Source organism: Colossoma macropomum, unplaced genomic scaffold, assembly GCF_904425465.1.
Source record: "Colossoma macropomum unplaced genomic scaffold, Colossoma_macropomum, whole genome shotgun sequence".
Taxonomy (NCBI): domain Eukaryota; kingdom Metazoa; phylum Chordata; class Actinopteri; order Characiformes; family Serrasalmidae; genus Colossoma; species Colossoma macropomum.
The window spans coordinates 14,562,253-14,587,940 of record NW_023494793.1 but is presented as its reverse complement, the minus strand read 5'-3'; the positions used below and the strand labels follow the sequence as shown (position 1 = coordinate 14,587,940).

Here is a 25,688-nt window from a genome sequence, read left to right as displayed (position 1 = left end):
AAATCTAAGGGATAAAGAGAGATTGGAAAAATGATCATGTGAACATTTATTTAAACAATTATAACTTTTTTCCACACAAGTGTATGCAAATATATGTTGCAATGCTGTCCTACAAAACATGTTGAAAGAAGTGAGAGGAGCAGCCTCTTCCAGTTATTCAGCCGAACCACCAACCAATCAGTTGGTCATTGCTTATCAGCTGAGAGCCAGCCACATTGCTCCATTTTGTTATTCCTCCCTCCTACTGAAATCGCTGTGTCAACAATAAAACGTCAGTCAGTTATCAGTCTAAGCTTGCCTGATGATTTGTGCGGCCCCTGATCAGTTCTGACATTTCACTCCTGCTAGTTGTGTCCAGGATTCAGTAAGAGAGAGTGACCTTAGATCAGTATAACTCAAAAATGCTGGAACCCTTTTACCGTAACAAACCTGGTTTGTCTCTATCACTGGACCTCTCACTGCTGGTCCCAAAATTTAGTCAAACATGGCAGCACTTGTGTCACTGTTTCTAGCTTCAGTTCTGGTGGGCACAGTTCTGCTGACATCTCAGTTTTCCCTGGAAAAGGTAAGTGAATGTAACGGTTGGTAAATTTTGTTGCGAAGGGGTTTATTTCCCTGCACTGTACAAGACACATGCGGTTGTGATAGTACATTGACCTTTGCTTGTGTTTTTGCCATAGAAACTCTCTAAGGCTCTGCCTTATAGAAAATAACATATTTCAGTACAGAGAGAAATGTTTATGTTATATATTCATGGATGCAGAAGTCAGAGACCACACTTTATTTTTTGTGTTTATTGTATTTTCAGTCAAAATGGCCATTAAGTACAAGTTCCTCATGGTAAAGGTTGATTGGGAAAAATCATTATGTAGTAAGATAATGATCCTAAGCACAATGCTGAGAAGATCAGGACATGTTTATCAGACAAAGAAGCTGCTGGTGTTCTCAAAACAATGGACTGGCCACCCTCAACATTATGTAATTATTAGGATGGTGAACAGAAAATGCAGCCAACTTGCAGACTGTACTTTAGAGGTGTGGAAAAATATCCCTGCAGTTTCCTTTGAAGCTGAAAGTAAGTTTCCTGAAAAGAATGGAAGTTGTAACAAAAGCAAAGGGTGGACGCTAACTTGTGAAAAAGTAGTTTTTGCTTTTTTCTGCAAAGAATACCTTACTTAATGAGCATTTTGACTGGAATTTAACTAAATGAAGGACACTGTCTAACCTTTGCAGAGTCTATATCTCTTTTATCTGTTATTATATGAAATTGATTACGATAGACATTACTTTTGATGCTGAAATATGTTTCCCACTGATTTCTCTTATAAATGTGTTTTGAGTCTGTTTTTTTGTTCTAAATGTACCCTGTTCTACCTTTTTAGGATTTTTTGCAGTCACTGGCACCTCAAGATGTATTCAATTATTTTGACACCATTTCAATGGCATCAGGTAAGACAGACGAAAGATCTAGTGAAATACGAAAGGCTAGTTATACATGAATATCGCTGTTGTCGGAAGAAAACCTCATATCTCCAAAATGGTAACTTTACAGGAGAAGGAAAAATATACTTTTAATATAAGTCAAGACTTTCTTCCAACTCATTTTGAGCCAAGGTTTTCTTCCGACAACAGCAATATGTTTATAGGTTTAAATCAAACATACATTTCATGCTAGCGTCTGCATTGCTCTCCTCCTCAGTGCCTGGGTTTGAGCTAGTGTGGGTAAATTGCTCCAGCAGAAGGCCATGGCAGTGCTCGTTTCAAACCAAGCGAAGGCAGTTCCTGCTGGGCCAGCTCAAGGAGGAGCAGTCCCTCTCCTGTCCGTCCAGCCTGGAGATTGCCCTTAACTCCACATTTAGTGTAATAAAGAGGAAGGAGGACATGTGTTGTGAACGACTTCACCTGCTGAATGCAGAAAACGCTAAAACTCTTCTCTCCATGTGCCATGGAAAACTTGTGAGGCTTGCTTACTTTTCAGTCTTTTTTGTTTAACCATTGTTTAGACATGGCTGCAGCAATAGCATCATCTAAATCTCACAAATTGGTGTTGATAAGAGCAAATAAGAAAACCCTTTTTCAAATAAAAAAGATGTGCTGTAAAGAAATCTTGCAAAGTATAGCAAAGAGAAAAGCAAAGAAAATTAAGAATAATACAATAATTATTTCAAAGAATATGTGGCCAAACTTCAGTTTTTTCTGTAATACCTTTTTGCAATTCATTGTGGCCTCATGTTTTGTGATGCATATCTATTTTTCAATGCAATTAAACATTGTCTGATCATAATTTCTCTCTTTCCCTCCAGCAAGGCCTGCTTTTGTTCCAGTCAGGAAAAAGAAAGCTATACATTCGTCCACTGCTCCAAAAACATTTATACCACTTGAGCCAGTTTGTGGATCCACTTCCAGGTGTGCCACATCTGGTTCTGACTCGGCCCTCACCTGTAAGGACACGACTCAGACATGCACAGAGTGAGTGACCACAACATGGAAGTAGACTTTTTAAGGTTAATGGTGTGCTTACTTATTCAACTGAGCTGAGTACGGACAAAACCTGCCAGTCTTAAGCATTGGGGTTTACAGTTATGCATTTGTAATGATGTATAATGGTGCCAGAAGGTTTCTGAAAACTTTAATATTCTTTAAATTCCTACCTGAATCTGACCTATATTGTGATGACATCCTTATGTAAGTTATAACTATAGATAAAGAGAACTGAATAAAATAAACAACACAAACAATGTTGTGTAGTTTTTCTTTCATTTATTGAACAAATTGATCCAAGGATTAAATATATTTAACTATTCATTTATTTAATGGTGGCAAAAGTGTGTGAAAATCTAGAATTATAAGTTTAGGTTAGGAAATAATTAGGTTTAGAATGTTCAGTCAATTGGTGACCCTGTGGGAGTGACCCTTGCCCTATTTGTAAAACATCAACCTGAGTCTTCTCTATCAAAGTCTGGTCTTCATCACAGATGTTTGTGAGTGCACATCATGCCTCGGTCAAAGAAGATTGCTGAAGATCTCAGAAATCTTTCATCAGGCTGGAATGGGTTACAAAAACCTGGGGTGTTTGTACTTTACTAATCCACTGTTAGACAGATAGAATACAAATAGAGAAAATTCAACACGTTACTTTTTTCCAGAAGTCATCATCATGCAACAAATGCCAAAATGTGACTTTATGGCCTAAATGAGAAGCATTTTGTTTGTCAAATACCAAACGCTCCATTCCAGCATAAGATCCTTGTCCCAAATGTGAAGCATGGCGGCGGTAGTATCACAGTTTGAGGCTGTCTTGCTGCCAGTGAACCAGGACAGTTTGCCATCATTTGATGGTACCATAATTTCTGGATTGTATCAAGAAATTCCACAGGAGAATGTCAACACACCCATCTGTGAGATGAATCTCAACAGAAGATGGTTCTTGTAGCAAGACAATGACCCTAAGTACCCTTGTCAGTCTAACAAAGAATGGTTGAAGCAGAAGAAATTTAGCATTTTTTGGAGTGACTGCCTCAAAGTCCAGAGATTAATCCACTAGAAATGTTGTGGCAGGACCTGAAGTATGTAGTTCTTGCAAAAATCACCATCAACCTCACAGAGATGACGAAGTTCTGTAGGGAGGAATAGGCCAATGTTAAAAAATCAGTCTGCAGGGCTGATCAACATTCACAGAAATTGTTTGGTTGAAGTCATTGGGTTTACACCTGTTACCAAAAACAGAGGTTTATATACTTTTTTCTAGCAGACATTTAATGTTGGATCTTTTTGTTCAATAAATGAATGAAAAATATAATAGCTTGTGTTTTTTGTGTTATTTTTATGTTATTTAGTTTGCATTATTGTTTTATTGAGTTCTGTTCATCTATTATTATGACTTGCATGAAGATCTACTCACAATTTAAGTTAGATTAATGTAGAATTTCAAAGAGGCATTTCAACAGCTTTCTAGCACCACTAAAACACTTCATGATATGCATAGTATTCAGAATGTTTCCTGCTCTTATGTGTACTGTACATAAAATATTTTGCTCTCATATTAAACATTATTTGATTATGATGGCTTTCAATGACAGAGCACTGTTATATGAAATATGTAACTTACCCATTCTTAGGTCATCATAGGCTACAGAGGTCATTTCCAGGGGCAGAGGTCAGTCATTTAGAGCTGCTGGTGGTGGTGGGTCCTGATGTCCATGAGGTTCATAAGCAGGACACAGAGAGATACATCCTCACCAACCTGAACATTGTAAGTGTAAAACATCTGATTATACACTGCTATATATATGTGATGGGGGCATGTACATACATGCACAAAATTATAATTTTGATGCGCCCCCATTGCTGACTCAGGTGTTACATTGTATGCATGTAGTGATGTAATCTCATAGGAATGAACCAGCAGTAGCTTTCTGGAGCAGCTACACACAAATTGAGATTGCAGTTTCAAGCAATCCTGGGTTTGTGCACAAGGTGTATAAAGCTCTCCAATATTGGACTATGGAGCTGTGGTATAATTTTATTTGGAGTGCTTAGCACTGTTAAATACCTTTGGGGTGAGTTGGAGTGGCGTTTGTGATCCAGAACTAATCATTCAACCTCACTACCTGACCTCAGCAATGCTCTTGCGGCTAAACACAGTCAGATCCTCACAGTAATGTTCCACAATTTGGTGTAAACCCTTCCAATGAGAGTAGAGGCTGTTACTGCAGCAGAGAGGGAACACACTCTCTATTAATACCCTTGATTTTGGAAGAAAAGCTGGGTGAGATGGTGTCTGGAAGTTTGTATTTCTGGCAGCACCAGACACAGTTCACCCAAATGTAGGTTGCCAGTGGTTTTGCTTTAACTGTTTCAACTATTTGGTCCTGCAGGCCTCAGAGTTGTTGAGAGACGTCACTTTGGGGGCAAATATGAGAGTTCACCTGGTCCGTATGATCATTCTCACTGAGCCAGAGGTACGTTTATAGTGACTACACCCACCACTGAATTACTCATAGTGCCACCCTGGGTTCAGTCCTACCAAGAATTCTCTTATTTGCAGCCAGAGATTCAGATCACAGACAATATAACCTCCTCTCTAAGGAGTGTGTGTGAGTGGGGTCGTAAAGTCAACCCCACCACTGATACTGACCCTCTGCATGCGGATCTGCTTCTCTATATCACCAGGTATGGACTTACTGTTTTACTATTTAGTTAGTTTTTATGAAAAAAATATGCTTTTTTGTTGCAAAGCACCTCATAGACTTGGCTTGTAACTCACTCATTCACTCACTCACGTTTAGCAGGCTGAAGATTTTTCACAAGGCATTACCACTCAAGTAGCTTTTGATGCTTTAGAAGAGTGGTGCTTTGCATCAATGACACTGTGTCCTTGTCAATGTTTATTTTAGTTTATTCTGTTCTCACTGTTTTACGCAAGGTTTGACCTTGTGCTGCCCAGTGGGAATAAACTGGTGAGGGGCGTAACCCAGCTAGGCAGAGTGTGTTCAAGCCAATGGAATTGTGTCATTACAGAAGATACAGGCTTTGATCTTGGCATCACCATTGCACATGAGATTGGACACAGGTAAGAGATGCTGTAATGTATTACAATGTACTACAAATTAATGTACTACAAATTTAAAAACCTTCCTTCCTTCCTTCCTAATGTACTACAAATTTAAAAACCTTCCTACACCTACTCACATTTTCTGAAACCGCTTATCCTTCTGGGTCACGGAGGGGGTGCTGGAGCCTATACCAGCGGTCATTGGGCGGAAGGCAGGATACACCCCGGACAGGTCGCCAGTCTATCGCAGGGCATAGGACTATAGCCAATTATAAACAGATCTGGCTTGAGTTAGACCAATTTATCTGAGCTCAGTTAAACTGTGACTTAGTGAATCTGAGTTCAGCTGTGTTGCGTTCACATGAAGAACCAAATTATTCAATCTTTTCCCTGAATTCTGAAATATATTTTGATTAATTCTGAAAAAAATTGATGTATATTTTGGGGTACTTGCATTTGTTAACATATGGCTACAAAAAATATTAAAATAATTCTAATGATAAAATCACCACTTGGGATTTAAAAAAGTCAACGTGGCAGTATCCAGTGTGTTTATTGCAGTTTGTGGATACGGACTGTATTGCAGATTTTAGTTTTATTGTTGAATGTTGTTACCATATGGAAACAATTATGTTTTTGCATTTTGCATGAAACATAGATCATATAATTTTATTTCAGTTATGAAAAAGATTAAATTTATCTTCCCACCGATTGTGTTATTTTTTTAAGTTGCTGTATGGGGTCTTCATTAGCCATACAGCCATTAACATGACTATTATGCTGTATATGTGGTTAATTATATGAAATTGAATTATACACACACTCTCCAAGAGTGCTTCAGATGGTAGACCTTGTGAGGTGTTGGGGAAGGCGGGGGAGTGGCACCGTCTGCAACAGAAAGACATATGATCAGAAACAAAGTATACTATTTGACAAATATATCCAAAATCAATTGACTTTTTATTGTGTTTGTTGTAAAGTCGCCATATGTGAAAAGTTAAACCATGCCAAATGTGTTTTTTTTTCTAGTTTTGGCATAAACCATGATGGTATTGGTAACACATGCAACAGTGGAGGGTTTATAATGGCATCTGATGGTGGTTATAACAGTGTGGACCTCACCTGGTCCCAGTGCAGCAGAAGCCAGCTTCTTAACTTCTATAGGTAAACATGCTTATTAACATTCATGTTACTTGTGTTTTATACCCTACATATGGTTATATACAGTTAATGACAGCTCTTTAAATACACATTAAACTTCAAATTTAGCTTGTTTCAGAATACATGTGGCTTGAATATGATCACAATATCATCAATTATGGGTGTGTCTCACTAGCTAAAGAATAGCATACATATTTGCTGTGTAGTGAAGGCAAGGCAGAATGTGTGAAGGATGTTCCAGTGCTGGGAGGTTCACTACAGGAGTGGAGACCCGGGCTGTATTATGGGGTGGATGATCAATGCCGCATTGCATTTGGAAGCACAGCCACTGCCTGCTCCTTCACTAGCGATGACATGGTGAGTGAACATTGTGATTTGAAATTATTTATATGAATATGCCTGTAAATCAGCAGCCACATTATGACCACCTCCTTGTTTCTACGCTCATTGTCCATTTTATCAGCTCCACTTACTATATAGGTGCACTTTGTAGTTCTACAATTACAGACTGTAGTCCATCTGTTTCTCTGCATACTTTGTTAGCCCCCTTTTACCCTGTTCTTCAGTGGTCAGGACCCCCATGGACCCTCACAGAGCAGGTACTATTTGGGTGGTGGATCATTCTCAGCACTGCAGTAACACTGATGTGGTGGTGGTGTGTTAGTGTGTGTTGTGCTGGTACGAGTGGATCAGACACAGCAGAGCTGCTGGAGTTTTTAAACACCTCAGTGTCACTGCTGGACTGAGAATAGTCCACCAACTAAAAATATCAAGCAGCACTGCTGTGTCTGATCCACTCGTACCAGCACGACACACACTAACACACCACCACCATGTCAGTGTTACTGCAGTGCTAAAAATGATCCACCACCCAAAGAGTACCTGCTCTGTGAGGGTCTGTGGGGGTCCTGACCACTGAAGAACAGGGTAAAAGGGGGCTAACAAAGTATGCAGAGAAACAGATGGACTACAGTCTGTAATTGTAGAACTACAAAGTGCACCTATATAGTAAGTGGAGCTGATAAAATGGACAATGAGCGTAGAAACAAGGAGGTGGTCATGATGTTATGCCTGATCGGTGTATAATCTAATAAATTATGTTCATAGGCGACATGTCGAGTTCTGTCCTGCCACATCATCCCTGGCGACCGCAGCTCCTGTACCAGACTTCTTGTGCCACTGTTGGATGGTACTGAATGTGGGCCAAACCAGGTATCAGCACTAGTCATGAAAAAAATCATCCTTGAGTAAAGATGATGGTCATGTTTTTCTTTCTTTTTCAGCAGTGGCTTGTTCTCATTCAACAGACCAAATAATCAAATACAATTATATGAGACATAGTTAGTATCTGAAGTTTGCTTCTTTAGTGTCAGTGATGTAGTGTGAAGTATGTCAAGGCTAACATAGCTAACAAGTGACTGAAGCTCACACCCTACTAATTAGCATCAAGCAAACTGCATAACTAAATCATAACACTTCAGGTAATCTCAAAAAGACTTGCTTATGTGATTTCTGACAGTTTGTCTGTCATCTATAAAAATGGACAAAAGTACAAACAAAATTCAGGCTTCAAGATCTCTGCTACTACTGTTTGTAGCTATATTATGCTAATTATTGGTCATAAGCTTCCATTACTTGTTAGCTATGTTATCCTTGTACTGCTAGTTCAAACCTAAAGAAGCAAATGTCAGACAGCAACCATGTCTTGTCTGATTATTTCAAAAATGTTTGCATAATTCAGTCGCTGAGATGTAAACAAAGTCATTCAGAGTGGTTTGATATGAAATCCCTGCTGGAAAAACTAGCATAGACCAGTATGGAAGGTCACCAGCAAAACCAGCATATGTAGTGTTTTGGATGCTGGTATTCTGGTCAGCAGCATGACCGTGCTGGGTGACCAGCTAAACCAGCATAAACCAGCTTAGACCAGTGCTGTTTTTTTTCCAGCAGGAATGGTTTATTGTAGGAAAACCTAGTAGTAATTCAGGCTTCTTTACAGTGGTGGTGATAGGAAAGTATTACCAAAGTGGTAAATCTGAAAAATACATTTCCTTTGGGTACTGTTTTGCCTTACAAAACCCTGCATGTGCTTCATTTTTAAAAATGACTGTATTTTTACAGTATTTATGTCAATGACTTATCTCAAACCTATCATACAACAATGTTTCAGGCATTGGGTAGCATGTTGGTAGCCATTTCATGTAATGGCTTTCTGTGATGTAGCTTTAAAAGGCAAAAACTCTTCAAATGTTTGGTTACTATCACCACCATTGTGAACAATCCTGACCAGATTAGTTTCTCTAGAACAGATCATTTCGTGTCACATGATTGTTAATATCTTAACCATATAATTCTGCAGAAATTTCACGTTATGTATGCATTTACTGTTAATGTAACCCATGTTGTGTCTCAGTGGTGTCTGAAAGGTCGTTGTGTATCTCCATCCAAACTGAGCTCCTCTGTGGTGGTTCATGGCTCCTGGTCGTCCTGGTCTGAGTTCTCCCCGTGCTCACGCACCTGCGGAGGGGGGGTCACTTACCGCAAGAGAGAATGTAACAACCCCAGGTGTGCATGTGTTGACTGATTATTGTTTATGTTTGTGGATTTCTGTGCATTTGTACACACATAAAAATAGTAGATTGTAAATGACTTCTTCATGAGGTCTTTATTAGCCATATAGCCATTAACAAGGCTGTATACGTGGTTGATTGCAGGCCAGCGTTTGGAGGGAGGGAGTGCAAGGGAGAGGGCATAGAAGCTGAACTTTGTTATCGACAGGTACGGTTTCACTGGTCATGTTTACATTAGGTCTCTGTAAGTCAGCTTCTCTAAATGGACCAGTGCTGCAGACATACATGCTGTGCTACACAGCTTATTTATTTTAGGGTTTTGCCTCCATTAATACCAAAAGAATTATTGTTTGCAGTCAAACAGTAAGTACACTGTGCAGAAATACAGTCATATGCAAAAGTTTGAACACCTTTGGTTACAAATTTTGTTGATTTTCAAAGTGAAAGCAAGTTAACACGTCCTCTACAGAGAGCAAACTTAAATATTAAATTTAAGTTCATACTTTCAGTTTATTTGCTGAGTTTAACGTATTGGTAAAAATAAAACATTAAAAAAAATTCTATAACTTTTGTATAGGCAATGGTTTGAAGTTTAATTTTTCACCAACATGTTAAATTCAATGAATAAACAGTAAATGTACATTAAAAGTTTATCCTTATAACCTGTATGTGGTCTATGCCTCTAGTTCAATGGCTCTTAGTAAGTTCAACTAGTGTTCTAAGTTCAACTTGGCTCTTGACCCAGTGGCCTTCTGTCATTGTTTTTAGCCATGCAAAAGAACTCAGCTTGAGTTCATGGCCCAGCAGTGCTCAGATACAGACCATCAGCCTCTCTCGCTGTCTCCACATGCAGACACAGTCTACTCCTGGATGCCTGCAGTTGGTTTCAGCTCAGGTCAGCTAAACAGCTGAATAACGACCAATTACTATTATCTAATTTCACATTAAAGGGGAATTTACACCAATTCCATTCTAGGGAAACCTAACGAATCAGAAATTTTCACAGCATTGGTGACAGGAACCAGACATCTGAAAGGGTTTAATGTCTCCAAAAGCTCCCTCATAGAAAGTTTTTATATGAAATGGTTATAAATATGCTGGAGAAGTACTTTTTAAGACAAAGACTTTTTAAAGCAAAATAGTACTCAAAGAAATATTTGTTTTTTCAGATTTACCACCATTCAAAAATTGGTGGAATTCCTCTTTAACAGAATAAATTTCATGTTGTGTTTTGTGAATCCTATAATAAAAAAAGTTCAACATTGTCTCTACATCCTCTGTCTCTCTTTCTTGCCATATAAGGTGATGCTCAGTGTAAGCTTGTATGCCGCTCCCGTGAGCAGGACTTCATGGTCAGTCGTGGGTCTCAGTTCATCGATGGAACGCGGTGTGAACCTGATGACCCTGCACCTACCGGCTCAGTAACTGCCTGCGTTATGGGGAAGTGCCAGGTAATGTTCTTGTGGTGACGTCACAAGTTCCGCATTCAGAAGGGGCTTTCGAGGCGTGGCATGCAAAGCTGTGCTGTGTGGTCCCCACCCCCCACCCCCCGAAACAGACATAAAATATCATTCAGTAATATTGTTGATGTTGTCGTTCTTTAGTTTAAAATGTGTGTATGTGTTTATTGTTTTTTGTTGTGGTGGGCTTGGGCGGTATGGTAGCGCTGTCGCCCCATAGGAAGAAGGGCCTGGGTTAAACCCGGCAGGGTGACCAGGGTCCTTTCTGTGTGGAGTTTGTATGTCTGCATGTCTGCGTGGGTTTCCTCCAGGTGCTCTGGTTTCCCCCCACAGTCCAAAGACATGCAATTAGGCCAGTTGGACGTGCTAAATTGCCCCATGTGTGATTGTGTATGTCTGCGTGTCTGCCCTGTGATGGACTGGCAACCTGTCCAGGGTGTTTCTTGCCTTTTGCCCAGTGACTGGTGGGATAGGCTCCAGCCCCCCCGTGACCCAGGAGGATAAGTGGTGTTTTGGGCTTGGGTTTAGTTAGAGTGAGTTTTTGTTAGTAACCATAAAGAGAAAGAGTACGACTAGGAGTGACCAGCCCTTTATTCTGGTTGCTTTTCATGTGCCTTTTCTGCTGGACCAAATCACAGCCGTGATGTTATTCTGCGATAGCACACTGTCTCTCGTGTTCTATTACTTAATAAAGTTATATAACTGGCATCTATTTACATTCATTCATTATTAGACACTTTATTAGCCATGTCAGATTTCTTTTGTGAGAAATTTAAATCTGAACTAGAAGTGGACCATTGTCTTTTTTAGGTCTTCTGATGAGAATATTACTTAGGGAAGGAGAAGGAATAAATACAGATCTGTGTAGTACGAAATGTCAATAAAGAAATGCAAGTGGGAACCAGTTAGCATGCTGTAAGTGACCTCCTAGCAGTAAACATTCATTTTTGGCGATGTTAGCATTTTTGGCTCTCATGTTCCTTTGACTTGTGAAGGGTTAAAGAATATAAGCAGATGTGCAAAGTAAGAAAATGTCAGTGAAGAAAAGCAACAGGGATCAGTTAGCAAGATGTATCACATGCTACAAGTGGTTTTTTTGGCTACATATTTCCATGAGAGAAATTAAGAGTCTTTAAACCATAAGTGGAACGTTGCCTGTGTAAGGTGTTCTGGGTTTTGCGTGTGAAGGGATGAGGAATAAGTGCAGATGTGGAGTAGGAAATGTTAGAAAAGACTTTGAGACTCTTGGGTCCTATATTAAGCCTAAGCCCAAACCTACATTGAAAAAATGTTTCTCCATTGACACTGAAGTTTAGTCCAAGATTAAACTTGCGCTTGGTGTTTCTTCAGGTGTTTGGCTGTGATGGAGTGTTGCACTCTGGAAAAGTGGAGGATGTGTGTGGAGTCTGTGGAGGAAATGGCTCCTCCTGCCAGCTCATCTCTGGCTCATACACGGGTGGAGAGGCCAAAGGTGCTGCATTGAAATCTCATGGATGTCAACCCATAAGATTTACCCATAAATAAATTGGTTTTTTTTTTGGTGGAATACTGCCATATTAAGCTGTGATAGGGAAATACAGTCTAATCTCATAGGTGTCAACCCATAAGATTGACTGAGACTGAAATCTTTGCGATAGTATTGGAGGAATATGAGCAAATAAAGCTGGGATGGGGGAAAGTCTAATACAGGTTTCCTATAAAGTCTGGGCTGACTAAAAAAACTAAAAGGTAATCTGATCAGACTGCGGTTGGTGGAGTGGGAGCATAGGCATACTACACCATACTGATTTGTGTGAAATTCTTTTGTCGTGCACACAGACAAAACCCATATCGTCTCACTTGAGAAACAGGCCACATCAGTGCATCACTTGCCAGAATTAAATACAAAGTGCTGTGGTATAATAATCTGATAGTTGTTAGAGTATTTAGTGTATAGTTTCTGGTTCCCTTGTAGATGAAAACGTTAAAATTGCTGTATCTGAAGTGCAACATACATTTGCAAAGATACTTTAGTCCCTCAGTTTCACTTTACAGATGATATTACATCATTAAAGACTTTCTGTCAGTTCATCACAGAACGCAGCCTGACTGCTTTCTCTCTCAGTCTCTCTCTCTCCAACTGCTTTTTATTTACCTATCAGAGAGACTGTTTAGCTGTTAAACTGTAACTAAACTATAACTATCAAAAACAGTAAAAACAAAAATCTGATTCTGTATGAAGTAAGTAGTATTATTGCCTTAAGCCTTGGGTACACTACACAACTTTTGAAGTCTTAACAGATTATAAAAGACTGGGCAGCTCACACTGTCCAACTGGTCTTTGCAGATTTTTTTGGGTAACTGAAATATTGGGGATCACACACTAAAGGAGTTGTCGCAGTAAAACAAAAAAGTGGAGAAATTGCTGTTTTTGCTAATGATTTTTATTGGTAAAAATATTCTATGCGGGTATCAGTTAGTTAACAGAGTTTGGAGGCTGTGAATATATAGTTTACTGTCGCTAGGGCTTGGCGCCTATGAATTCTATAGGTTCTTGTCTTGTACAGTACATTTTCCTTTTTATAATATAATTTCTCCCTTTTCCTTTCCTTTTTAAGAGTATGTGACTTTCCTCATTCTGCCAGTGAACGCCTCTCAGGTACATGTGATTAACTGGAAGCCAGTTTTCACACATCTGGGTAAGTCCAGGGACTGGCTGTTATGCTACCAAAGCATTTCTCCAGTACAACATAGAAAAGAAAACATCAAAGGGTTATATGTTCATTTTTGTGAAGCGGTGCTGGTGAATGATGAACACATAGTGGCTGGAAATGGGGACATAGCATTAAACACCACCCATCCCTCACCGCTGGAGGAGCGTCACATGATCTACCGCCTGTACCTCACACCTGACCACCTACCTCAAACAGAGGAGCTCATTCTGTCTGGACCAGTCACAGACAAAATTCACATACAGGTAGGTAGCTGCATGTTACTGTATATATTGCTGTATATGGCTTGATTGTTTTCCATAAATGCTGAAACGTTTGAGATTTTTGTAACTGTTTGCTCCTTCATTAATAAGTTTGTAATAGCTCCAGCAAGTTAATACATGCTCAAAATGTCTCATACAGCTATAAAGCTTTTTGGTTATTTGTCTTATTAGGTGTATAGGCAGTATGGGAAGGAGTATGGAGACATCACAAGTCCAAACATCACCTTTCAGTACTATGTGCGTGATACTGTTCCTGTGGAGAGGGTCATTGGAGGGCGATGGTCCACCGTTATTTCACCTTGTTCTGTTACCTGTGGCACAGGTAAAAAAAACACTTTTACACACACACACATTATCTCAACCACTTATCCTCCTGGGTTGCAGGAGGTGCTGGAGCCTATCCCAGCACTCATTGGGCGAAGAAACAGGAAACACCCTGGGCAGGTTGCCAGTCCATTGGAGGGCAGACACACAAACATTTACATTCACGCAAACACCTAAGGGCAATTTAGCATCTCCAGTTGGAGCATGACTGTGAGAGGAAACCGGACCACCCGCAGGAAACCCACTCAGACATGGGGAGAACTCCACAAAGAAAAGATCCTGGTCACCCGGCCGGGGAATCGAACCCAGGCCCTTCTTGCTGCGAGGCAGCACGAGGACTTAAGAGAACAATAAAACCACTGTGTCTCTCCATGACAACAATATGTCACTGAGATGAACAGTGATGACATTACAATGAGATCTAACTTTTCTCAGTATATAGTGAGCTGCCTCGGTCCCGACTGTCTGGTTTGTTAGGCAGCAGTTTAACCAAATGGAACCTCGGAAAACAATTCAGACACTTTAGTTAGACAGCAATTATATCACCAATCATTACTGCCCCTTGCATGCTAAAATTAACTAGCCAATAATGCTCAAAAACAATATACAACTTAGCATTCACTGGCTAAGCTAACATATTAGTTGTCTATTTGGCCATTTTTAACAATAGATGATAGCAAGCATGCAAATCCATGAATACCCTTAATGTACCAAACACTATAAAATGACCGTCCACATAACCAAACCTGTGAATATTATGATACTTGGTTGAAATACCAATACCTTACGTTTAAAAATTACATTCTCACTTTCCATGTCGCCTCTATTTGTCATCTTGAATCAAAATTTCGAAGAAAGCTTATCATGAGAGTCATATGACACCACCATAAGCCATAATACGATACCTTAGTAGGAAGGATAAAGTACTGCGCAAAAGTCAGAGAACGCTCTGTCATTTATTTAGTTTCCCATCTAGAAGTACAAGTTACTTATTTTTAGCATCAAAACAGAAAAGTGGAAAACAAAATATTTAAAAAATTCTAGTAATATTTCAGTATTTAGTTGTCTGTTCTTTGCCTTTATTACAGCCTCCATTCTTTTTCCATTCTTGCTTTCAGTTTTTCAAAGAATCTGCAGGAATATTTCTCCACACCTCCAAAGTTCAGTCGTAGAACTTGGTTTTATTTTCTGCTTCTCACCATCCAAGTAATCTAAATTACAAATATAGACAAATTAGTCAATACGTTTTTTTTCGTCTATTTCTTTTTCTCAATAATGATCTCTTGACAGCTACACATCCTTTCAGACCACAATGGAAGGATGGACAGAAACACTGCATTTTGACACATTTTGACTGGAAATAGAATAAAGAAAAGGGTGGTCTCTGACTTTTGCACAATGCTGTATTTAACATAGGATCTAAGAACTGAGACAGTCTTTGTATTGGTCACATTCATTTGGTGATTTAAAAAATGCTGCAAATGTAGACAGCGCAGTAGGTACTTAGACACAGCTGAAGTCTTTTACAATGCTCAACTACCTAACCAGAAGTTTCACATGGATGTCATGGATGAATTGTTCAAATGGTCTCCAGAAGCCGTTACGTCATTATTATTGGCAACATTAAAGGGCTATTTCTCACTGAGTAACAGGATTTAATTGCTCTTTTGTCCATAGGGATCCAGAGGGTTAAGCAAGAATGTGTTGACATGAACACCCAGGCGCATCTGGAGGAGCAGCTCTGTGGTTCAAGTCCTGCAAGCCCAACTCTATTGCAGCCCTGCTACTTACCTGACTGCCCACCCAGGTACAGTCAGCTCACCCGAGGAGCCATGGTCACATGCAGCCATGTTAACAATACTATATACATAATGAAGTATCTGTCTTGTTTTAATAGTGTTTAAAATAGTGAAATGCATTACTGGTACAAAAAAGCTTACTGGTAAAAAATTATAGTTTGTATTCAGATTGCTTTACCAAATTGGCTCAAAGTCAGAGTTCAAAACACATTTCAGACATTTCAGACCAAAATCTTTTTGCTTTGAATGATTCTATATATTAATCATGCTTATGTTATTAAAATAAATGATTTAACGTTCCATTTTGTCACTAAGAAAACAATCATAACATTACTGAAACTTTACCAAATGTTTCAGAATTGACTGTTTGATGTTCTAACACGTTGTTTCGCATATATCAGAAAAGAACCATTTCCAGCCTGACTCCCTCAGGGTTATGTGACCCTAACCAGGGTTAGGGTCACATGCAGCGTTCACCATATTGAGGGCTGTCCCAAAGCAGTTAGCGGGAAGTGGAAGTGGGAGCCGGCTTTAAAGCCCTCCAGTAGCAAGTGTGCATCAATGCAGACTTACAACAACATTCCACAAAAAAGTTCAACGTGTTTAGCACGATGGAGGAAGCAGCACACAAATGTTAGTTTGCTTTTAAGTGTAGTTTTTCAAAATTTTGGTGATGTGTATAAGGCTTTTTTGTCACAAGGCATGGATGACTAGTTCCTATTACCATCACTCTGAACAATTCTGACCCAGGAAGATTTCTAGAATGGAGTATTTTACGTCAAACCACTTTGAATGACTTGATAATTCAGTTATGCAGAGGTTTTGATCAATCGGTGGAATTCCCCTTTAACATCATGAGAACTACAGCACTTATCCCACAAAGACACGCTGTATGTCTGCACACTTGTGGTCTTACAGAGTGCTTGCAGCCTTTTGCTAAATTCAGAAATATGTCACATAAATGTGCACTTAAGCAAAACCACAAAGTGTAGACTTGCTGTAAGTGTTCACGCTTCTTTGCAGTTGGGTGCTGGGTGAGTTTGGTCCCTGCAGCGCCCCCTGTGGTTTTGGGGAGCGGGTACGCTCTGTGGCCTGCGTGCAGAAGCAAGGAGCAGAAACAGTGGTACTGCCTGAGTCTGAATGCTCTCAGAGCAAACCTCCAGCAACAGAAACCTGCAACACTCATTTCTGCCCTGCCAGGTAACAGCCTGACTGCTGAGCCAACAGAGTATCTGACATACATCATAAGTTTCTGTCTGAAAATAAGGGAAATACTTTTTATAATCTTAGCCAGTAGAATCCAATTTTAGGCTCACAAAATGATAAATTACTGTAGTTTCTGTGACCCAGAACCTTTTTTTTTTTATGATTTTCTCTCAGAAAGTGAGACAATCAATGTAAATATTGTTGGTTTGAAACAAAATTTTAAGCTAACTATTAATTACTGTAATATGATGATGTACATTTGTTGCCGTACATATAGTACTGTACAAAAGTCAGACACCACCCTTTATTTATTTAATTTCCAGAAGGTGGAAGTTTTTTTCAGCATCAGGAAAAAGCAGAAAATACATTTTTAACAGAAAACTACACAGAAGCCTCAACAACTAAATATAATATTCATTTTAGAGGAGCAGAAGTCTGAACTTATAACTTACACTATATTTACATTTGTAAACTGTAAATTGTGTCCCAATACTTTTGTCCATGTAGTGTAAAGGAAAATACCCCTTTCAGATTTCTTTGAAAAACTGAAAGCAAGTCTCTTGTAAAAGAATGGAAACTGTAATAAAGGTAAATACTGAAAAAAAGATTATATTTAATTGTTGAGGTTTCTGTGTAATTTTCTGTTAAATGTGTTTTCTGCTGAAAAACTTGTACTTCATGGCCGTTTTGACTGGAGACTAAATAAATAAAGAGTGGTCTCTGACTTTTGCACAGTACTGGTACTGTAGATATATGCATGCATGTTGCAGATGGCAAGTCTCAGAGCCTGGTGAGTGTTCGGCTGTGTGTGGTCCAGGTGAAGCTCACAGAGCAGTGTCTTGTGTGCGTTCCCACCGTGGAGCTGATTTAAAAATGGACGACAGTCTCTGCCCAGCACCCAAACCATCTGAACATGTGCCCTGTGTGGTAGACGTGTGCCCTATTGGCTGGGAGACACAGGGAGAGGTACAGCACAGAACAAAAAATACAAGATACAAGAAAATACAAGTAAAGCTAATACAATACCTCTACTGTATAGAAATATCTCTAAAATATATGAGGTGTATTAGTGAAGGACTGATGTGTCTTCCACCAGAGCTATAGTGGGTCACTTCTTCTAATGCCCCGGTCCAGAGTGATTCCAGTGTACGTGTGGAGCCCCGTGATTGGCCACTGCACGAAGACTTGTGGGAATGGTATACAAATACACTGAATACTGCTAATTCTTACATTACCATAGTAAAGAGCCCATATCATTGAAAACCTAATATTCCTTTTAACATGGTTAGAGTTTCAAAATGTATTATTCATCCCCAGGTTATGAATAAACTAAGTTGTAAAACAGCCTATTTTGAATTCACAGTATTAGATGTACATATTCTTACACATTTGGTCTACAGCAATTTAGCCCAGCCCATTCGCAATGAAGTGATAAGGAGTGTTGTTACTGCAGACAGTGTGAAGCAGAGTTATTGGAGCAGGAGATGTGTCGAAATGATTAAATATTGTGCTGTTACAGCCTTTCAAAAGATCTGGACGCTCAAAAGGAGTTGATAAAGTTTATTTTTTCCACCGTCCCTGAAGATTTCAGTCTGATTTTAACAGTTTGTTCTGTGCATTTCAGTCTGGACTGCTTTTTGTACATGATCAGCCCATTTGCCTTGTTTAGGGGTCAGCAACTTAGATCATTTGAACATGCCAGTAAAAAAGCTAAAAAGAGATCAAGTAAAATTTAATTTTTTTTTTGGTGTATAAACATAAACTTTGTAAGTGGATATCAGGAAAAATAGAATATAAGAAAAAATGGCAGAATTATGTTTACGGCCCTATTGCATGATCATTTCAAACACATTGCAATACCATACTGAGTCTGTGTCCTATGGGATCATTCATGCTTTTCTGATGCATGTGTGTGCAGGTACGCAACAGATATGGTTCTCCTGTGTGGATCACCAGTCACGGCTAGATGTCCCAGAGTTCCTTTGTGACCGCTTCAGCAAACCTAAACCACATACACAGCCCTGTGCCCAGTCACCATGCCCTGCTATGTGCGTTTACCTCACCAGCATATAACATTTGCATTGGTCAATTGTTAGCTGTGATGTTTTTAAATTTACAGATGGTTTTAGTCATCATAGGGAGCCATACAGTAGCTTTTTGGTCAACAAAATGAATGATCTGTGCTGTGTTTAAATTCATATTATGAACCTCAATTCCAAAAAAAATTGGGACAATATGTAAAATGTAAATAAAAATGAAAAGCAGTGGTTTGTAGATCAATTTTGACCTGTATTTAACTGTACAAAGACAAGATATTTAATGTTTTACTTAATCTATTTTGTAAATATTCCCTCATTTCGATTTGATACCTGCAACACAGTCCAAAGGAATTGAGACATGGGCAATTTAAGACCAGGGACATTTCACACATCTTAAACAGGTCCTACAGTCCTGCTTGGATATAAAAAGAGCTTCCAGGAAAGGTCCAGTACTTTATAAGCAGTGATGGGTCAAGGCTAATCCAGCTGTTTAAGAACAATGCATCTCAACAAGCGATTGCAAGAATTTTAGGTATTTCACCTTCTACGGTGCATAATATATTCAAAAGATTCAGGGAATCTGGAGAAATGTATGTCCGTAAAGGTCAAGGCCAAATACCACAGCTGAATACCCGAGACTTTCAACCCTGTGGCTCAAGCTCAGCTGAACTGGACTGATGCACAGTGGAAACGTGTATTGTGGTCTGACGAGTTTCAGATTTTTCAGATTTATAATGGACATTCTACAGGTCAAAGAAGAAAACAAGCATCCAGATTATTACCAACATAAAGTAACAGCAAATTTGGAACAAGCATATATTTCCAAAAAAAAATGCTCACAGTAAAACATTAAATGTTGTGCTTTTGTACTGTTTTCTATGTAATCCAGGTCAAATTTACTAGCTAATTTACTTATAAATGTACTAATCACTGCTTTCTGTTTTTTATTAGCATTTTCCATACTGTCCCAACTATTTTTGTGTAAATTCTATAGAGATTGTCTGCTAACAGATAATTCAGTATCGTCACAGCAATTTGGTCACTAAACTGTGCATTAAGACTCCAGAACCGGAACTGGACACTCCAGCTAATTGCAATGGTGGGGAACTCTGGTCCTGGAGCACCAAATTCTTATAGTGTTTGGCAATCTTTCTGCTCAAATATGCCTGATTGAACTCAGCTGCTAATTGCCATGTGTTTAGAGCAAGGAAATCACCAAACTCTGCTGGACTCTGGCCCACCTCTTGTTTTTTGTATGGCATTGACGTCACCATGTTAATCTGTGTCCACTAGGTGGCGGTACATGCAGGGGGAGTGCAGTGTGTCGTGTGGAGGTGGGGTAGCGAGGAGGGTGCTGTACTGTTCTCAGCAGGGTGCAGAAGGAGAAAAGGCCATGGTGCTGCTAGCAGACTCCGCCTGTCTTGATGTGCCCAAACCTCTAGAGGCGGTGGCATGTAACACTGAGGCCTGTCCAGCAAGGTGAACCAGACAATACCTTTAAGTACAACCTCCCAGAGTAATGTCAGTAATAGAGCAGTAATCAGTGATCTGAGTAAGAATGGTTTTATGCTACGCAGTCATATGCTTAATGTCAATGTTAGATTTTCATTGCTGTACAATCTTATTCAGAGTTTTATGGCGTAGGTGGCAGGTAGGGGAGCAGGGTCCGTGTTCGGTGTCCTGTGGTCTGGGTGTCGCGCTGAGGAAGGTTTGGTGTGTGCAGTTTGATGGAGGAGTGGAGACAGAAGTGGAGGACGAGAGGTGTGAGGCAGGCAAAAAGCCTCCCCTCACAGTGCCCTGCTTCACTCAGGCCTGCTCCTTCCACTGGGCCATACAGGAGTGGAGTGAGGTACAAAGCTACCACATGTCGCTACCAATTCAAACTGACTGACTTATCGTATTATATTTCATGAAAAAACTTCAATCTGAGGTTGTGCAGTGTAGTTTACTTTCAAGGTACAACATACAGTGTAGCCCAGAAGTCTGAGCTCATACTGTAAATCTGGTATTTTTTCATTTAAACTTGCAAATAAACAACAGAAAGTTTGTTTGAAAATCTTTTCAAACAAACTTTTTTTCAAGTTTGAGAATCTTGAAAATTTTAAAACAAAGAAAAAGTTATGACAATGAAATTCTGCTCTATTTTTAGGGCACGATTTAAATTTAAGCAAATTTGTAAAATTGACCATGCTAAGGCCTTTGTGCAAAAAGGCCACGATTTTTTGTCTTATTCCTTCCACAGAAACTCATTCAGTTGACTCTCGGGTGGATCTGGTCTACTCATCAGAGGCTTTTGCAAAAACTTATGGAGTCCATGCCAGCTTGAGAGCTCGCTGTCATAAAGCAAAAGGGGAGAAATGAATACTGAAGAAATTCTGAAAGTTATGAAATGTATATTGGGAAAAATCTTGCAATAAATTAGAAAGAAAGCAAAATGGAAGCATTTTCAACAGTGGTCTTAGACTTTTGGGCCCCACTGTATCTCTTAAAGGAGCATTCTGGCCTGAAACTGGAGTTTAATATGCCGCTTGTTGTGTTACACAGTGTTCCACAGAGCAAATTTACGTCCCTTAGCCTTATGAGTTTGAGAGAATTCACAAATTTTTTATTGTTTTCATGTTTTCGTCCATCAACGTTCCTGGCACCTATGTCATACAACCATTGGAAATCCCTGTGGTTTCAACCAGTCCTGATTGCTTGCCTATACTGAACTATAGGCTACTAAATACAACCAAGTTAGTATTAATGCAATTCTTACTTGGGTTGTCAAAGACAATTGCAAAGAAAACAGCAAATCTATTCTTATTTGTCACAAAATGGACACTAGTTTTTATCCTTTTAGCTAGAGAAACACAGCCAGACTGAAGTAAGGTGTTAAGATAGCCAGCTACCTTGCTAACTGTAGCTGTGAGCCTGTTGTCCTCCTCATCTCACGAGTCATTTCTGTCACTTGAGTAATCCTTTCTCTCCACTGTATTGATGATTTGAAAATAGTAATTCATACGGCTGCAAGGAGATGTCCGGCTCCCTAGCAGCAACGTTAGCTATTTACCTTCCTTCTGCTTTCACCAGCTAATGGAAAAAAGCCTTTTTCCCCTTAGTTTTGCACTGTGAAGCTAATGTGATCAACTCATCTCAAAAGGACTTGGTTTTATGGTTGCTGACATTGTTTAACATACTGTTATCTATAAAACAGTAGTAACAGCCATCTTTAAACATGAACTTTTGTTATTACTTCTTTGTGTAAGTATGTTATGATTTGGGTATGCTAGCTTAGTTTGCACACTGGCAGATTATAAGCTTTTGTTACTTGATAGCTGCATTAGCCTCATAGGCCCAGTGCAAAACCACAGAAACTACATTTCAGATGAGGGAAAGATTGTGGAAATTTGGTGTTTTGCCAAACTATTCCTTTAGTCCAATTGAACTGATAGGGTCACGTTTATTGTTAAATTCAACATCTGCAACTTTAATATCTCCAAACACTTCAGCTACTCTCTCTCTCCTATAGTGTTCCGTCTCTTGTGGTTATGGGATCCAGTCTCGGACAGTCTCATGCCTTGGCCCGTCCAGCCCTCTACCTATTAGCCCCCTCCTCTGCGTCCATCTGCCCAAACCCATCACCATCCAGGCCTGCTTTAGCTCTGACTGCTCCACACCCTTCAGCCCCACCCAGGGGATGAGCAGCACTCCCACCCAGGCACCAAGGTACCGCAGCAAGCCGAAAGCTTGGAAGTTGGACTTGGAAAAGACCAAGCCTCCATCTCCTGGAGGAACTGAGATGAGCAGGATCTCCGAGGTTCTACCTACTGTGGCAGTGATAGGAAGCACCATAGCAGTGCCAACGCAACCTCCACAGAGCAGTTAAGTGGAAAAACAATAGCACCATACATAGCATGAACGATTTACACAATCCCAAATACCAAGATAGATGTGTTGTCCAAAGTTGAATTCCTTTGTTTTGTATTGGAATTGTAAGGTTAAAATACCTAATAAGCGATGGAAGCTTAGAATCCAGCAATTAGCATCATACTGAACCATCACACACTTGATTCAAACTGCATCTTGCTGTTAAAGCAGAATTCCACAGATTTTTCTATTAAGCAATTTTTTTTGCTGAATTAAATTGTTAACATGCTAACTAATTATTCAGAGTGGTATGATGTGAAATTGTCCATTAGAGAGAAACTTACTGAGTCAGAATTCTTCACAGTGGTAGTAATGGGAACCAGACGTCTGAAACATTTAACATCTCTAAAAATTACCTCATTTAAAGTTAATACATAAAAAAAGGTTACAAATACATTGTCTGATGCCTGAGACATTTTTTTTAAAAAAATTTTGTCATAAGATTTTGGCCCAAATCATATTTTTAAGATCATCAACATTAAATATAAAACTCAGGAGACAGTTTCGGTTCACTGGTGGTTTAGATAATAAATGAAATGGTTTATTTGCATTGTACATACCATGACCCCTGGTTCCTTTCACCACTACTGTAAGGAAATTTTGAGTCTGTAATTTCCTCTACAATGAACCATTTCACGTCAAACCACTCTGAATGACTTTGTCAATGACTGAATTACGTAGAAATTTTGAAAAAACGAAATTCCCATTTAAGTAATCTCACAAGTTGTAAACAATACCCTATATGTCTGAAAATTGTAGACGCCTGCCCATCTAATGTTTCAGAATTTTATAATTTAATCATTAAGACATAATCAAGAGGTACTTGACAACACAAAGAATGTGTGAACAGAGGTACTTTACCATTATTAACGCAACATTAAAAAGGTGTAGGGTCACTGATGGTTTAGGATGACTAAAGAAAATACTGCATTGTAGACTTCGTGACCCCTGGTACCCATCATCACCACCACTGTAATGAAATCTCAGTTAGGTTACACCAAAACATTTCACATCAGACCACTCTGAATAACTTTGTTTACATCTCAAGGACTGAATTACAATAGAGAGTTTGTGCCCCCTTTGGTACAGTAATAGCTTCTATTCTTCTGGGAAAACTTTACACTAGATGTTGGAATACTGCTGTGAGGATATGATTGCATTCAGCCACAAGAACATTAGTGAGGTCAGTTCCACTGCTCCACAGCCCAGTACTGGCGGCCTTTATACCCCTGTAGCTTACGCTTGGCACTGGGCATGTTGACTTTAAGATTATGTGCAGCTGCTCAAGAGCATCCCATACTATTGGCAGCGCTTTTCTTTGGAAATTATGCAAGCTGTGTGTGCACAATTGAAAACCTAAATGACACTATTATTCATAAAAATGGATAAAACTGTGTTGCAGACATTCGTAGCAGCCACCTTGAAGCCTATATAACCACATAACTGCATTTTGGGAGTTGTGTAAATACGACTTTCCACCAAACTATCCCTTGTAAAAATCAATCTGGCTGAACAATATACTGAAGGTCTATCTGTATATGTTGAATATGCAGTATATAAAATAACATAGATGTCATTATAGATGATACTGAATGCAGGGATGGATTGATGGATGGAATGTACCTAGAGATAAATGGCAAAACCTGTCAGTTCTCAGTTGAGGATATTTAAGTTATTTATTGTTGCTCTGCTCCAGGTGTCTGTGGACAACTCTTCCTTCAGGACTCGGAGACCATTGACCTACGAAACGTCACAGAGAGAAAATGTTTCATCGCTATTGGTCGTCCTCTTGATGAAGTCATCCAAATTAAAATCGAGTCCAGTTCTCTGAACTGCAGACAGAGTGAGTGATTTGCTGGTTACCCTTTTAGACTATGCAAGGCTGGGACTTGGGAATTTGACAGTGGACCTGTGTACGTCTGTGTGTTTAGAAGAGAATGTGGCTCTTTATGAGAGGCTGTCTCTGAGGCGTTTCTGTGAAAAGATGGCAGGGAAGTTTGTGGCATCTCGCTCGAACGTTCTTCTGGTCCGTCAGAGCCGCATCACCCCTGGTAACGGAGTGGTGCTGTCCTATCAGAGTATGAAGAACACAAAGAAGAGCCATCATGAAGGTCAGTCAAATAACGTACACAACTTTCACCTAACCTAAATGTTTCTGATCAGCCCTGACATGTTCTTTTTTCCGATGGATCTGTAAGGCCAGTACTGAGCAAAAGTCAGAGACCACCTTTCATTTATTTAATTTCAAGTCAAAATAGCCAGTAAGTGGTTATTTTATTGACATAGAAGCCAACAACTAAATTCAATATCATTTTTTCAGTATTTAGTGTATCCACACTTTGCTTTTATTACAGTATCTAATCTTTTCAGGAGACCTGCCTGCAGAAATTTGCAGGGATGCTTTTCCACTCCTCCAAAGTTCAGTCTTAGAAGTTGGTTGTATTTTCCCTGTGAGGGCTCCTTGACAGCTACCCATCCTTTCAGACCCATAGTGCTGAGTTGTCTTCTCATAGCAGAAGGATGGACAGAAACACCTGTGGTGAAGCAAGAGTGGAGCTTGATTTTCTCCTATTTCTCAAATATGAAAGCTTTAAATGCTGTGTATCTGATGGGGACATTTTTTGGTGGTCTACCAGGTTTTGCTTGGCTATTAGGAGACCCATTTTCTCTGTATCTTTTAATAGTTTTTTGA

At 39.5% G+C, this 25,688-nt stretch overlaps 1 protein-coding gene across 2 annotated transcripts in view; it reads left to right on the top strand.

The window, feature by feature from the left end:
* Window positions 1–307: 307 nt before the first annotated feature.
* adamts13 (ADAM metallopeptidase with thrombospondin type 1 motif, 13) overlaps window positions 308–25,688 on the top strand; it is a 26,645-nt gene continuing 1,264 nt past the window's right edge. Inside the window, exons 1-29 of one of the 2 annotated variants that reach the window (XM_036578591.1) lie at window positions 308–565; window positions 1,383–1,449; window positions 1,700–1,956; window positions 2,304–2,469; window positions 4,119–4,252; window positions 4,878–4,961; window positions 5,048–5,172; window positions 5,426–5,572; window positions 6,584–6,718; window positions 6,922–7,072; window positions 7,823–7,927; window positions 9,129–9,280; window positions 9,430–9,493; window positions 10,054–10,180; window positions 10,588–10,736; window positions 12,096–12,216; window positions 13,343–13,423; window positions 13,520–13,701; window positions 13,891–14,041; window positions 15,721–15,850; window positions 16,866–17,042; window positions 17,819–18,014; window positions 18,145–18,244; window positions 18,967–19,096; window positions 20,381–20,566; window positions 20,732–20,936; window positions 22,599–22,950; window positions 24,693–24,839; window positions 24,928–25,107. In XM_036578591.1, coding sequence (XP_036434484.1) covers window positions 485–565; window positions 1,383–1,449; window positions 1,700–1,956; window positions 2,304–2,469; window positions 4,119–4,252; window positions 4,878–4,961; window positions 5,048–5,172; window positions 5,426–5,572; window positions 6,584–6,718; window positions 6,922–7,072; window positions 7,823–7,927; window positions 9,129–9,280; window positions 9,430–9,493; window positions 10,054–10,180; window positions 10,588–10,736; window positions 12,096–12,216; window positions 13,343–13,423; window positions 13,520–13,701; window positions 13,891–14,041; window positions 15,721–15,850; window positions 16,866–17,042; window positions 17,819–18,014; window positions 18,145–18,244; window positions 18,967–19,096; window positions 20,381–20,566; window positions 20,732–20,936; window positions 22,599–22,950; window positions 24,693–24,839; window positions 24,928–25,107 — 4,282 coding nt within the window. In that variant the 5' untranslated portion in view covers window positions 308–484. Of the gene's footprint in view, window positions 566–1,382; window positions 1,450–1,699; window positions 1,957–2,303; window positions 2,470–4,118; window positions 4,253–4,877; window positions 4,962–5,047; window positions 5,173–5,425; window positions 5,573–6,583; window positions 6,719–6,921; window positions 7,073–7,822; window positions 7,928–9,128; window positions 9,281–9,429; window positions 9,494–10,053; window positions 10,181–10,587; window positions 10,737–12,095; window positions 12,217–13,342; window positions 13,424–13,519; window positions 13,702–13,890; window positions 14,042–15,720; window positions 15,851–16,865; window positions 17,043–17,818; window positions 18,015–18,144; window positions 18,245–18,966; window positions 19,097–20,380; window positions 20,567–20,731; window positions 20,937–22,598; window positions 22,951–24,692; window positions 24,840–24,927; window positions 25,108–25,688 lie in introns of those variants that run through there. The other variant, XM_036578592.1, reaches the window with a different exon arrangement.